At 40.5% G+C, this 15,131-nt stretch overlaps 1 protein-coding gene and 1 long non-coding RNA gene across 2 annotated transcripts in view; one reads left to right on the top strand and one right to left on the bottom strand.

The window, feature by feature from the left end:
* The window catches only part of POGLUT3 (protein O-glucosyltransferase 3), a 65,614-nt gene extending 52,443 nt beyond the window's left edge, over positions 1 to 13,171 (top strand). The window contains exons 7-8 of the mRNA XM_089666064.1: positions 5,612 to 5,716; positions 9,460 to 13,171. Coding sequence (XP_089522190.1) covers positions 5,612 to 5,716; positions 9,460 to 9,582 — 228 coding nt within the window. The 3' untranslated portion in view covers positions 9,583 to 13,171. The remainder of the gene's footprint in view (positions 1 to 5,611; positions 5,717 to 9,459) is intronic.
* Positions 1 to 15,131, bottom strand: part of LOC149470213 (uncharacterized) — a 179,264-nt gene that overhangs the window by 19,013 nt on the left and 145,120 nt on the right. The gene's annotated exons all lie outside the window — the stretch shown is intronic.

The following is a 15,131-nucleotide window of genomic DNA, read 5'->3' as shown; positions in this document are numbered from 1 at the left end:
CAATTCTCTGGCACTCAGTAACAATTCTGTCTGTCCCTGAGTAACAATTCTCTGGCACTCGGTAACAATTCTGTCTGTCCCTGAGTAACAATTCTCTGGCACTCAGTAACAATTCTGTCTGTCCCTGAGTAAAAATTCTGTGGCCCTAATTAAAGTTTCTGTGGCCCTAAGTAACAATTCTCTGGCACTCAGTAACAATTCTGTCTGTCCCTGAGTAACAATTCTCTGGCACTCCGTAACAATTCTGTCTGTCCCTGAGTAACAATTCTCTGGCACTCAGTAACAATTCTGTCTGTCCCTGAGTAAAAATTCTGTGGCCCTAATTAAAGTTTCTGTGGCCCTAAGTAACAATTCTCTGGCACTCAGTAACAATTCTGTCTGTCCCTGAGTAACAATTCTCTGGCACTCAGTAACAATTCTGTCTGTCCCTGAGTAAAAATTCTGTGGCCCTAAGTAAAGTTTCTGGGGCCCTGAGTAACAATTATCTGGCACTCAGTAACAATTCTGTCTGTCCCTGAGTAACAATTCTCTGGCACTCAGTAACAATTCTGTCTGTCCCTGAGTAACAATTCTCTGGCACTCAGTAACAATTCTGTCTGTCCCTGAGTAAAAATTCTGTGGCCCTAAGTAAAGTTTCTGTGGCCCTGAGTAACAATTCTCTGGCACTCCGTAACAATTCTGTCTGTCCCTGAGTAACAATTCTCTGGCACTCAGTAACAATTCTGTCTGTCCCTGAGTAAAAATTCTGTGGCCCTAATTAAAGTTTCTGTGGCCCTAAGTAACAATTCTCTGGCACTCAGTAACAATTCTGTCTGTCCCTGAGTAACAATTCTCTGGCACTCGGTAACAATTCTGTCTGTCCCTGAGTAACAATTCTCTGGCACTCAGTAACAATTCTGTCTGTCCCTGAGTAAAAATTCTGTGGGCCTAATTAAAGTTTCTGTGGCCCTAAGTAACAATTCTCTGGCACTCAGTAACAATTCTCTCTGTCCCTGAGTAACAATTCTCTGGCACTCAGTAACAATTCTGTCTGTCCCTGAGTAAAAATTCTGTGGCCCTAATTAAAGTTTCTGTGGCCCTAAGTAACAATTCTCTGGCACTCAGTAACAATTCTGTCTGTCCCTGAGTAACAATTCTCTGGCACTCGGTAACAATTCTGTCTGTCCCTGAGTAACAATTCTCTGGCACTCAGTAACAATTCTGTCTGTCCCTGAGTAAAAATTCTGTGGCCCTAATTAAAGTTTCTGTGGCCCTAAGTAACAATTCTCTGGCACTCATTAACAATTCTGTCTGTCCCTGAGTAACAATTCTCTGGCACTCGGTAACAATTCTGTCTGTCCCTGAGTAACAATTCTCTGGCACTCAGTAACAATTCTGTCTGTCCCTGAGTAAAAATTCTGTGGCCCTAATTAAAGTTTCTGTGGCCCTAAGTAACAATTCTCTGGCACTCAGTAACAATTCTGTCTGTCCCTGAGTAACAATTCTCTGGCACTCCGTAACAATTCTGTCTGTCCCTGAGTAACAATTCTCTGGCACTCCGTAACAATTCTGTCTGTCCCTGAGTATGAATTCTGTGGCCCTAACTAGCGTTTCTTTGTCCCTAAGTAACAGTTCTGTGGCCCTCAGTAACAGTTCTGTGTCTGTGCGAGTAACAATTCTGTGTCTGTGCGAGTAACAATTCTGTGGCCCTAAGTAACAGTTCTGTGGCCTTCAGTAACAATTCTGTGTCTGTGCGAGTAACAATTCTGTGTCTGTGCGAGTAACAATTCTGTGGCCCTAAGTAAAGTTTCTGTGGCCCTAAGTAACAATTCTCTGGCACTCAGTAACAATTCTGTCTGTCCCTGAGTAACAATTCTCTGGCACTCAGTAACAATTCTGTCTGTCCCTGAGTAAAAATTCTGTGGCCCTAAGTAAAGTTTCTGTGGCCCTGAGTAACAATTCTCTGGCACTCAGTAACAATTCTGTCTGTCCCTGAGTAACAATTCTCTGGCACTGAGTAACAATTCTGTCTGTCCCTGAGTAAAAATTCTGTGGCCCTAATTAAAGTTTCTGTGGCCCTAAGTAACAATTCTCTGGCACTCAGTAACAATTCTGTCTGTCCCTGAGTAACAATTCTCTGGCACTCAGTAACAATTCTGTCTGTCCCTGAGTAACAATTCTGTGGCCCTAATAACGTTTCTGTGGCCCTAAGTAACAATTCTCTGGCACTGAGTAACAATTCTGTCTGTCCCTGATTATGAATTCTGTGGCCCTAACTAGCGTTTCTTTGTCCCTAAATAACGATTCTGTGGCCCTCATTAACAAGTCTGTGTCCCTGAGTAATGGTTTTCTGTCCCTAAGTAACTTTTCTCTGTCCCCAATTATCGTTTCTGTGGCCCTAACTCTGTCCCTGTCCCTAGTACAGAGCGGTCTGCCTCTGTTCAATAACTGCAGGCAAATGAAGAATTCCAAAATGGCCGCTATTTATAGCTCGACCATTACACAGTGCTGGCTGGCTGGCTGCTGATAGGCTGATGCGATCACATGTAGTTGAGGCATGCATTATGGGTCAGCGCGCCTTGTCTGCGCGCCTTCCCAGACATCCCCGCTCCGTCGCCGCACATGTCAGCCGCCATTTTCTGAAAAATTTCGATTCGCGCATCCGAATTAGGCTATTTTTCGGATTCGGCACGAATCGAAATTTTTCAGATATTCGACTCGAATTCCACTTCGGATACTTCGATTCGCTCATCTCTAGTCTTAATCAAAGAATAGAAGATTAGCAGTCTTTGAAGCAAGATCACAAGTGCTGAGATTTGACCCTTAATAGTACTCAGGGTGAAATGATGACCAAGTAATTAGCAGTTAAGGTCTGCACACAACTATTAACTACGTAACAACCAATCATATACATTGCTAAAAAAATTAAAGGAACACTTTTTAATCAGAGTATAGCATCAGTCTCAAGAACATGAAGGAGATTACAGTAGACAGGCAGTTACTCTAGGAGAGCTGGACAGGGCCGTAGAAGGTCCTTAACACATCAGCAGGACCGGTATCTGCTCCTTTGTGCAAGGAGGAACAGGATGAGCACTGCCAGAGCCATATAAGATGACCTCCAGTGGCCCACTGGTGTAAATGTCTCTGACCAAACAATCAGAAACAGACTTCATGAGGGTGGCCTGAGGGCCTTCTAATGGGCCCTGTGCTCACTGCCCGGCACCATAGAGCTCGATTGGCATTTGCAAATGAACACCAGAATTGGCAGGTCCACCACTGGTGCCCTGTGCTTTTCACAGATGAGACCAAATTTACCCTGAACACTTCTGATAGACATGAAAGAGTCTGGAGAAGCCGTGGAGAACATTATGCTGCCTGTAACATCGTTCAGCATGACTGTTTTGGTGGTGGGTCAGTGATGGTCTGGAGAGCCATATCCATGGAGAGATGCACAGACCTCTACAGGCTAGACAATGGCACCCTGACTGCCATTAGGTATTGGGATGAAATCCTTGGACCCATTATCAGACCCTACACTGGTGCAGTGAGTCCTGGGTTCCTCCTGGTGCACGACAATGCCTGGCCTCATGTGGCGCGAGTATGCAGGCAGTTCCTGGAGGATGAAGGAATTGATAGCATTGAATGACCCCCACGTTCTCCTGAACTAAATCCAATAGAACACCTCTGGGATATCATGTTTCAGTCCATCCGACGCCGCCAGGTTGCACCTCAGACTGTCCAGGAGCTCAGTGATGCCCTGGTCCAGATCTGGGAGGAAATACCCCAGGACACCTTCCTTCATCTCATTAGGAGCATGCCCCGATGTTGTCAGGCATGCATACAATTACGTGGGGGCCATACAAACTACTGAGTACCACTTTGAGTTGCTGCAATGAAATTTCAGCAAAATGGACTAGGCTGCTGCATCATTTTTTCACTTTGATTTTCGGGGTGTCTTTGAATTCAGTCATCTGTAGGTTGATAATTTTCATTTACATTAAACAATGGAGCATCCTTACATTCCTAACACATTACCCAGTCCATATCAGTATAGATATCCAGCATGATATTTTTCTCCATTGAGATCTGATGTGTTTTAAAAGTGTTCCTGTAACTTCTTTGAGCAGTGTATTATTATTTAGGGTGCTGAAGCCTCTCAACAGTGTATCAATCTGTTTTTAATGTATAGAGTAAGCACACCACATAGCCAAACTGCTTTAGCCATAAGTTTGTATTAGGCATATACAATACATACAATCACCTGGCAGGTACAGAAAACCAAGCATGTCATCTAACATCAAGCATAATACAACAAAGATGTACATTCATTATTGAGTAACAGCAAAGAACATGCATGCATATAGGTGCAATGAGCTACACTTAAAATGCATAAGTGCTGATGTTCAGAAATACATACAGGAATGAAATACCCAGAATAGAGTGAAAAAAAAGGAAAGCTGAGCCAGACCCTGGTGAAAAGAGAGAGGGAAAAAAAAACCAATGTTTCAGGGATCCAAAAACCCCCTTTCTCAAGAATTTCGTACCTGCTAGGTAATTGTATGTATTGTATATGCCTAATACAAACTTACTGATAAAGCAGTTTGGCTATGTGGTGTGCTTACTCTATACACTAAAAACTGAAATGATTGCAAAAAATGGCAGGATTCATCCCACTAATTATTTCTTGAGATGAAAGCTTCTTTCCTCACATCAAGAGAAATATGCCTACCATGTGTGATGGTATACCTTGCAGGAGGTAGACTTCCTATCTTTTAACCACTGATTCAGAGAGGCACCTGCCCCTCAAGACCTGGGCTTAAACCACCATGTCATAAAAGCCAGGGACTGTAACATCTTTGGAACAGAATATCTTGAGGTACTTGGAGAGCCCAGGGAGCATCTATCGGGAGTCTGAACATCTGCATGGGCCAATCCAGAGTTATAAGTATCACTGAAATACCCCCCATCTCCATCTTGTGGAGCAGACGAGAAAGAAGAAAGGCATAGATGAGACTGCTGATTTTACTGAGCCACCAGATCATCTTCTGCTTCTGCCAGAGAATCTCTGTACCTGCAGACAAACCTGTCCAGTTTGTTATTGAATCTGGAGGGCCAGATGGCACTCCCTCACCTATGGCATAGGTTCTGGAACACTTCCAAGTTTCCAGATCCAGGCTTTGACAGCTGATGAATTCTGCCTGCCAGTTGTCCACTCCTAGGATGTAACTGGCTACATGTATTTCTACCCAGGACAGAAAGCTTTCTAGGTTAGATTAAATTTACATTTGAATTCAGTTTTGTAGTTAGCATATTAATGAGTGTTATTAATAGCTGGTCTACATAAACCTGTAGTTTGTGTCTATTGATACTTTTGAGTCGTTTCTCTAAATCCTAATTAACAGAAAATCTCAAATTTATTCTGTGCATTCATTGTAGAAATGAGACAAAAACCGAACATCTGAACAGCAGAATTACACCTAGGGTTTTTGCTACATTCCACTGTAGGGATGCTTTATAATCTAGAATATGAATCTTACGATAAGAATTTACACACGCTTTTTGTCCTCCATTTTTGGTGCTTTTACTGAAACTTCTGATTTTATGTTTGTGACTCTTTTTTTTTTTTAACCAGGAAAATGATGAAGAAGTCAAAAAGATTGCCAAAGAGGGCCAGACTCTTGCTAGGGAACTGCTGCAGCCTCAACGCCTCTACTGCTATTATTATAAAGTCTTTCAGGTGAGCGATCCGAAACCACCATCATGAATCGTGTCATTATTTTCTTTTTTGAGTCACTTATAATTGCTATTAACTTTTCAGTCTTGTCTAAGGCCTCTTGCACACTGCAGCTTCAAAAAGCTCAGTACAGCCTTTTTATTACAATATGCCAGTACACAGAGGCGCCAAAACAAGCGTTGCATATTCTTAAGTAAAATAAAAATAGAAAAGTCTGGGTTCCTCGTCAGTATTTTGTACCGGAAGAGCAAATGCGCACAAATGAGCTCAAATGCGCATAAACACGTGCATACAGTTGTGACCAAAATTATTCAACCCCCAATGCTGTAAAGGGGTTTAGGGACTATAGTGTACATTTGGAATTGTATTCAGAATCAAATCCTACAAGGACGTTGTAACTACCCAAATGCAACTAAAATGACATCAATTGTTTATGTAATACAGTAGTAAATGGTTCTTATGTGGTTTCTTCATTGCCACAATTATTCAACCCCTTAAAGACTACCACTCTGAAGAACAGAGGTTCATACAGGTGCTTTCCATCAGGTATTGAAAACACCTGTGGATGTCACCGAGCAGCAATCAAGCATAATAAGCACCAATTAGGCAGCTTTAAAATGACTGTGATACTCAGCTCCTTCTAGACATTTACTGGTGTGGTTACAAACATGGTGAAGGCAAGAGAATGGTCCAGGAAGACAAGAGAAGAGGTGATTTCTCTTCACAGGAAGGGCAATGGCTATAAGAAGATTGCAAAGATGTTAAACATACCAAGAGACACCTTAGGAAGCATCATTCGCAAATTCAAGGCAAAGGGCACTGTTGAAACGCTACCTGGTCGTGGCAGAAAGAAGATGCTGACTTCGACTGCTGTGCGCTACCTGAAGCGTAGAGTGGAGAGAAGTCCCCGTGTGACTGCTGAGGAACTGAGAAAAGATTTGTCAGATGTGGGTACAGAAGTTTCAGCCCAGACAATAAGACGCACACTGCGTAATGAAGGCCTCCGTGCCAGAACTCCCAGGCGTACCCCCTTGCTGTCTCCAAAGAATAAGAAGAGTCGACTGCAGTATGCCAAAAGCCATGTGGACAAACCACAAAAGTTGTGGGATAGTGTTCTGTGGACTGATGAAACAAAATTAGAACTGTTTGGGCCCATGGATCAACGCTATGTTTGGAGGAGGAAGAACAAGGCCTATGATGAAAAGAACACCTTGCCTACTGTGAAGCATGGTGGAGGGTCAATCATGCTTTGGGGCTGTTTTGCTTCTGCAGGTACAGGGAAGCTTCAGCGTGTGCAAGGTACCATGAATTCTCTTCAGTACCAGGAGATATTGGATGGAAACGTGATGCAGTCCGTCACACACCTGAGGCTTGGGAGACGTTGGACCTTTCAACAGGACAATGATCCCAAGCATACCTCCAAGTCCACTAGAGCATGGTTGCAGAGGAAAGGCTGGAACATTTTGGAGTGGCCATCGCAGTCACCAGACTTAAATCCGATTGAGAACCTCTGGTGGGACTTAAAGAAAGCAGTTGCAGTGCGCAAGCCTAAGAATGTGACTGAACTGGAGGCCTTTGCCCATGAAGAATGGGCGAAGATACCCGTAGATCGCTGCAAGACACTTGTGTCAAGCTATGCTTCACGTTTAAAAGCTGTTATAACTGTAAAAGGATGCTGTACTAAGTACTAAGATTGAATGTCACTTGGGGGTTGAATAAAACTGATAATGCTGTGAGCACAGAAAAGACATTTGTGGTTATTTCATTATAACTGTTATGTTATATTTGTCTGACCTACAAGTGCCTCTTTAATGTAAATGTAAGCAAGATGACTGAATGATCAAAAGCAATGTCAAACTGGCCAAAACACTCAATTTCAGTGGGGGTTGAATAATTTTGGTCACAACTGTATGAGCATAAATAATAATATTGGGTTTTGCCCAAGCACGTATTGTATGCGCGAATACACGCAACACAAATGCCTGAAATTACTTCCAGAAATGCTGAAGCTTTAACATTTGTGCAAGAGGCCTAAATATGTATGTTTTACTGTTTGACATTGTAATATAATAACTATAAACACTCATCAACGTTTTACAGTCCCCAGCTTCTTAGGTCTGGTTCACTGCTATGTTTTTTGTTGCTTTTTGTAGAAACGCACTAAAGTCCATTTAAGTTTCCTATGGGACACCGCTCACATCTATGCATTTTTCAGCCGCTACATTTTTGGAAAGGGCCAGGGACTTTTTAAAAGCAAAACAATGTGTTTTGATTCAATAGACTTTAGTGGAGACACTGCAGAAAAGTAGTGCGTACAATTTGTTATTGGGCAGATTAAAAACCGCAAAAAACAGAACAAATTGTTAAAAAAAAAAGCATATACGCAAAATGCACAAGAAAAGCATGAAACCGCGTGTGCAAAAACACACCGTAAAAAGCACTGCAGAAACGGATCAAAAGCAAACTGTATAGGTGTGAACCAGGCCTTCACTTTAATATCCAAGTATATTCTATCACTAAAATCTACATCAATAGGACACACGTTAGATTATTGTATTCAATTAGAAAGACCCTGTTTAATGCACCCACAGTGGGATGAGGCACGACAACTTTTCAGCACTACAAAACCTGCATACATAAGGAGAAAATGTAGTCCCCCTATGTACATATATAATTACAAATTCTGCACATTTTTTTTTTTTATTTTAATAAATGAATACAGTCTGATAAGGTTGATTTTGCATTAGAATAGTCTGTATAAAATGTATTAATATCTAAAAGAAAAAACTATGCGTTCTTCGTTAATGTTGATGTGCTCTATCAAAAGCACATTTTGAGTCCAATAATAAAATGGTTGCACATGTATGCGCCAATATTCACTAGTTTGTCGAAAATACCATTTGTTTTCTGTTTTTTTTATCATTTGTTCAGCCTATTCCTGGTCTGTCGCTTTACCTTCTTTTAATAAATTGTTTATCTTCAATTTGAACCTTAAACACACCTTTCCATTCTCTACAGTGGTTCCCCAGCCAAAGTTTTTATTTTTTTTTTCAGTGTTAGTGTTGTCAAGGATTAGGTGCTTTGTCAAACGATACTTCTGTCTGTGTCCCTGACTAGGGAAACAGTTCTGTCCTAGAGGAACATTCCTACTCTCCATCTCTGTTGTGCATTTCCATATGTTCCTTTTGGAGTCTGAGGATCCTAGTGAATTATCTAAAGTATTGTATAAGAAAATGCACTTAAGAAAGAGGAAACCAAAGAATCTGTATACCAAGACAGGAAGTGAGGGAAAACTCTCGAACAGGAATGACCAGACAGAAGATCCTTCTAACCCAGGGTTTCCTCAACCAGGGTTCCTTGGAACCCTAGGGTTCCTCCAGAGGTTGCCATGGGTTCCTTGAGCAATGAGCAATATTTGCTTCTCAGGTAAGTTCCCACTGACACCATTGATCTTTTTAGCTATCTGTAAGGGGGTAATTCTTCCCAATGACCACAAGTGTAAGGAGCATTCTTACCTCTGACCGTCACACTAGTGTATCATGAGTTGTAGATAAAGTCATTTTTAGCAGGCGTTCCCTGAGACAGGAAAGTTATGTCAAGGGTTCCTCTGCGTTGAAAAGGTTGAGAAAGGCTGGTCTATCCCTTCCCTACTCTATCCAAAACTAATAAAGGTATTCTACTTTGCCAAAAATGGATTTGTACAGATGTTGATAAAGGAAAATCATTTTAATATCTCTGTATTTCAGACGTATGCGAAGCGTCAAACAAGCCGTCCAGAAGTCCGTGATAATATGGAACTTGTTCCCCAGCCAGATGATAACACTACTATCTGTAAATGCCATAGAAAGAAGAGCAAGGATGAACTGTAATACACCAATGGGATCCCTGCGGTTCAGAAAATAACATTGGTTGTCTCCAGAGTCACTTTGAATCGCCTGATTGTATACTGTAAAGCAGTACTGCTGTGGCCAGAGATGGGCATTACAGAGTCTGGAGGATTACACAACTCCCAAGCAGTACAGGACTCCTCTGATATGATGTTATTGGTAAAAATTCTATGTAACAGTGTTCATTCCAACAGGATGTTATACACTGAGCCATGCTTATTTGAACTGAGCCAAAAGCAATGATATGATCAAAGCCATAAGAACCAATCAGTTTACAGCCCTTGTCAGATAGAGATCTGTGGCTGGCTGATACATGTAGCGGTACACCATTATTATCATTTTAAATGACAGTGTTTTGTCTTTTACCCACTTCTACTATTAGTTACCTTTATAATGGGGAGCAGTGGGTGCTTCCAAGAATATATGAAGGTTCCCTTGACATAAGGAGCACCTGCTGGACTCCATGTAGGCAGCAATAAACAAGAATGTATGAAGGTGGGCTGTTAACAAAAGAGGTACTAATGCTAAATGCAGGGTTCCAAGCATTTCTCTCTCTGTCGCTTAGAAATTATTCTCAGGTCCCACATTACAATACAAAGTTTAATAACACAGTATAGTGACAAATATCCCTTTTAGCTTGGGCCATAAGTCGACATCTTTATTGTCCTATACTAGGATTTATACATCTAGTGGTCTATAGGAAATTTCTGATATCCCTGAATGCAGGCAGCACAGGCAGATGAAATAAAGCACAACAAAACCCAAAAACAAACATTTTATATTTGGTCCTTTTGATCTGTTACATATACCATTTGAAAGTATTTTATCATCTGTTAAATTGGTTGTAAACCTCAGACATGAAATCTGGATAAATCATATCCCTCTATAGTGTGTACTCAATTAACAGCACTAGGTGTCATTTTTCCCTTCTGCTTTGCTCCTCTGCTATCAGCATGAATCACTTTTCAGAGGTTTTCTTGACACCAAGAGAAAATGGGGACAGGGGTGGAAGCTCCAGCAGATTGACAGCCTCAGCTCTGTTCCTGTTTGCTGTGTGGAGGGGGGTGTGTCTCTTCTCTCCAATCAGCTCTCAGAGCTCTCCCCACTGAGCTCTGCAGAGTGTAACTTCAGCTCACCGCCTCCTGTTTTCTGAACACCAAGAAAGCTATATAAATTCTGGACTTTGAAGTAGGGATGCACCAAAATTCCGGTTGCTGAAACATTTAGGCCGAAAACACCCCTTTCGGCTGTCGGCCGAAATGAAAAAAAGAACCGATACAGGTGCCAAAAACCTCCGCCCCTCAGAGCCGCCCGCCTGCCAGCTGGCCGCCGTTTGGTAGTTCAGTGTTACCTGAAAAACCATCGATCCCAGCATTGGGCATAGAGATGAGAGAAGGAAAGATGGCCGCCACACATCTCTGCCCTTGGAGGACCGGAGTGGTCATTTCCAGTTCCAGCCATTTTTTTTTTAAAGCACTAGATCAATGCTTTTTTTTTTTTTTAACAATGCCTTACATTGCAGAGGAGAGATGTGGGGTCTAATTGACCCCATATCTCTCCATAAAGAGGACCTGTCACTAATTATTTCTATCACAAGGGATGCATGCATTTATTGTGATAAGAATAAAAGTGATTACAATTTTTTTAAAAGGAACAGTGTAAAAATTAAAAAAAACATTAAATACATTTTTTTTTTAAGTTTAAAGTGCCCCCGTCCCCCCGTGCTTGCACATAGTGGTGAACGCATACGTAGGCCATGCCCACATATGAAACTGGTGTTCAAACCACAAATGTGAGGTATTGCCACGAACGTCAGAGCAAGAGCAATAATTCTCACACTAGACCTCCTCTGTAACTTTACACTGTTAACCTGTAGAAATTTTAAAGCATCACCCATGAAGATTTTTAAGTACTGCAGTTTCACGCCATTCCATGATCGTGCGCAATTTTAAAGCGTGACATGTTGGGTATCGATTTACTCGCTGTAACATCCTCTTAAATATTTTACAAAACAATTGGGGTATATATTGTTTTTTAATCAAAGTGTATTTTTTTCAAAAAAATATATATTCATTTTTAAAAACTGCGCATTTTGGTTTCGGTTTTCGACCAAGTGCATTGTGAATTTTCAGTTTCAGTACCCGAATTTTCATGTCGGTGCACCACTACTTAGAAGTTATATAGAGCAGTGAAGACTTCAGATAAACAGCTATAGCTTATGTAGGATTTGTTTCATCTCTGTGTATCAGCTGAGGCCACTCACTTTGCTTGGTACATGTAAGGGTTTACAACCACTCTAAAGTATAACTAAAGGCAAAAACCTTTTTTTTTACGTTTTGTATAGAGAGGAGAGGGATTGGAACACCTGTCAGTTTTTATTGCTGTTTGTGCCCCTGCAAGATTCACCCTCTCTATTTTTCATGTTTACCATTTTCAGTGAAAGTAAATCCCAAATGTGGGGTTGTCCCCAGAAAAGTAATAGAGGGGAAATCTTCCAATGGAGACACTTGTTCTGGTGACCTGGGAGTCCCCTCCTGTTTGGCTATTGGGCAGGAAGTGAATGTAAATCCCTGAAAGGGGACAGATGGCAAAAATAAATTTGACAGGGCTTATAACCCTTCCTTTCTCTATCTAAAATGAGAAAAAAAGGTTTGCCTAGAGTTCTACTTTAAGTAACAAAATATCTTGATATTGCCAAAAATCTTGTGAGCTGCTACCTTTCTGCCTGTGCTGACTCAATTGATCTATGAGGACTACAGAACCACACCTCTCTGCTATATAGAACAGGAGGTGGGCAGGGTTCCATAGTTCTATCTTGTTTATCTGATACAATATGGTAAATGTGTTGTCATGCTAGAACGGAAGGTGTGTCACTAGCAGAGTCATCACCAGGTGAAAAGAAAGATTATAAATCTAGAAAATACAGTTTACAAAAAGAAAACTAATGTAGCCACCTAAGGACTGGGTAAGCTATGGTATTTTACTGTTTTAGGGTTTGGATATGCTTTACTGCGGTACTGTATGGACAGCTGGAACCCGTGGCTGTCAGAATACCCCAACAATGGAGTGGCTGCATCTGATTGGATGCAAGCGCTATTCGGTTGAGAATCTTCCACCCAGCTGCTTTGTCAAACTTTTATTTAACTTTTGGTAAGACAGGTGGTGCTGACTGGGCCACCAAATGAACACATTGCAGCGGATTCAGCAGGAAATAGCCAAAATTTGATAAGTGTATGGCAGCTTTAGTCTTCCGTTGGGCCCTAAATTAAAAATGTATCTCTGTCCATAGAAGTACTGGGAATTCTATTCGGCTCTTGATGCTAAATGGCAGGGAAGTGAAACCTAGGAATTAAGGAAAACCTGTTCTGTTTGTCCATGATAAACATTCCATGCTCTCTGGATTTTGCTGTTCTCGTAAAGTATGACAATGTATATTGAGAAATATGAAGAATATTCAGAGCTATTTTATATGACTATATATCATTCAACAACTGCTGCTGCAAATGTACAGATGTCTGTGTACTGTTTTTAATATGAATTTATAATAAAGAATGTTTTTTTATGTCTCTAATTATTATCATTATTAGTAGGGAATTGACAACAAAATTAATTTTTTTATATCCATACACAAATGTGCCTTTCATTGCTATTTTAAACTGAATGGGTTGTTTTACAATGTAAGGGTTCACATATAGTTTAGATGGTAACTCTACTTTTGTTGAGAAAAAATAGAAGTGAAGTTACTCTTTAATATTTGCCTATAAGTAGCACAGAGCTACAATAATGTCTTTTTATTAAAAAAAAAACAAGAATAAGATATTATCACGTAATGTTTCATGTATAGAATTCATTTGCTGGGAATGAATACAGATAAAAGCTTTGTTCTTTTCAGTGAAGATTTCCATCAAAAGGCATTTTATATTCCTTTAAATGTATAAATGTTTGTACATAATTTCTTATGGTCAGGAAGACCAGGGAAAATTTTTTTTCTCTTTTCATTCCGCAATGGACATCTGTGCTAGTGCTCGTCTGATGCATGGAGCAGAATGCAGCCTGTCTTGGACCTGTACGGATGTACACTCTGGGAAGCGCTTGCAGATCCATGTAGGTCCGTACAGCTGTCATTGACTTCAATAGACTGTCTGCACTTGTACATGCCGTATGGGTGATCAAGGACCTTCACACTGGTACACCTCTGTGAATGAGGCCTTACAGGTTTCAGCAGCTCAGGGTTAAACTCATTGCAGTGACTTCACCCGTACCAGCCAGCTCACCCTGAGATTTCTGATAGAAACTGTCTGCCTGAAAGGAGAGGACTACTGTTGTGCTATCTCTTTAACTAACCCATAGTGTTCAGCGAATCATTTGCCATGTATTAAATATGTATTTTTGAAGACTGTATAAAACTTCAAGCACTTTTTGCTGGATGATAGCTAAAAAGAGTGGGAAATTTGAGTGGAGAGTGAAAAACAGTTTTACTTTTGACTGCTGGTGATTGCTGGTGCTTGTACTTGTTCTATTTTCTTCTTTGGATCTTGCTAAAAGCTTTTACTTTTTTCTATCACTTTTTCTGTCACTTTTTAAATAGCATTTTTTTCTTCTAGTTACGTTAGAATGATTTTGGAATTTGTTTCGTATATTCAAAATTGTGTTGTATATTTGTTGATCTGAATCGATCTTTATTTTCGGAAAATTGGCTATATTCATTTTAATGTGTTAATTCAGTATTTTGAGAGATTACTTATGCACTCTGTGTCATGTCTGCTAGTCCAACCCACATAGAGAAATGGAATGAGCTGATTGGACGATATCAACTGGAGTCGCGTGCATCTGAAAGTAACGAATGGAGCGAAATTTATTTCAAATTAATTTGTTACATTATGATTCAGGGATTCTGGTGGATTCACTTCCATCCAACCCAAACACAATAAGCAGGAATCATCATCTTACGTCACTTTTATATCTTACTGTATTTTTTACAATATATTTCCATTTCATATGTAGTGCATTTTTTATAATAATGAAAAATGTTAATGCAAAAAGAATCAGCTGATTATCCAGGAGTCAAAGACTACTGCGCCACTCTCCCCCAAATGAACCAAATTATTGTAAATTAATATGTACTTATTGTCATATTATTACAGTAGAACTACAGACAAAACTTTATTTTTCATTTTGGATAGAGCAATGGAGAGGTATAACCCATGTCAGATTTTTTTTGCCATCTGTGTCACATTTTAGAGATTTTCCTTCACCTCACCTCACCCCTGTCCCATAGCCAAACAGGAAGTGAGAATAAATCTCTGCAAATTAAGGGAATCGCTTGGGGACCCCTAGATCACCAGAACTAGTGTCCTCCTTGGAAGATTAGCCCTCTATTACTTTTCCGGACACAACCCCGAATTTGGGATTTTTACTTTCACTTTCAACCATAAAGGTAAACAGAACAAAGGGTCTCCTTAATGGAGACACGAACAGCAATAAAAAACTGACAGGGGTTCTAATCCATCTTCACTTTACCAAAACTAAAA

Source organism: Staurois parvus, unplaced genomic scaffold (assembly GCF_062004578.1).
Source record: "Staurois parvus isolate SC_StPar_1 unplaced genomic scaffold, SC_StPar_1.0 ptg000050l, whole genome shotgun sequence".
NCBI classification, from domain to species: domain Eukaryota; kingdom Metazoa; phylum Chordata; class Amphibia; order Anura; family Ranidae; genus Staurois; species Staurois parvus.
This window is presented reverse-complemented; position numbering and strand designations above follow the sequence as displayed.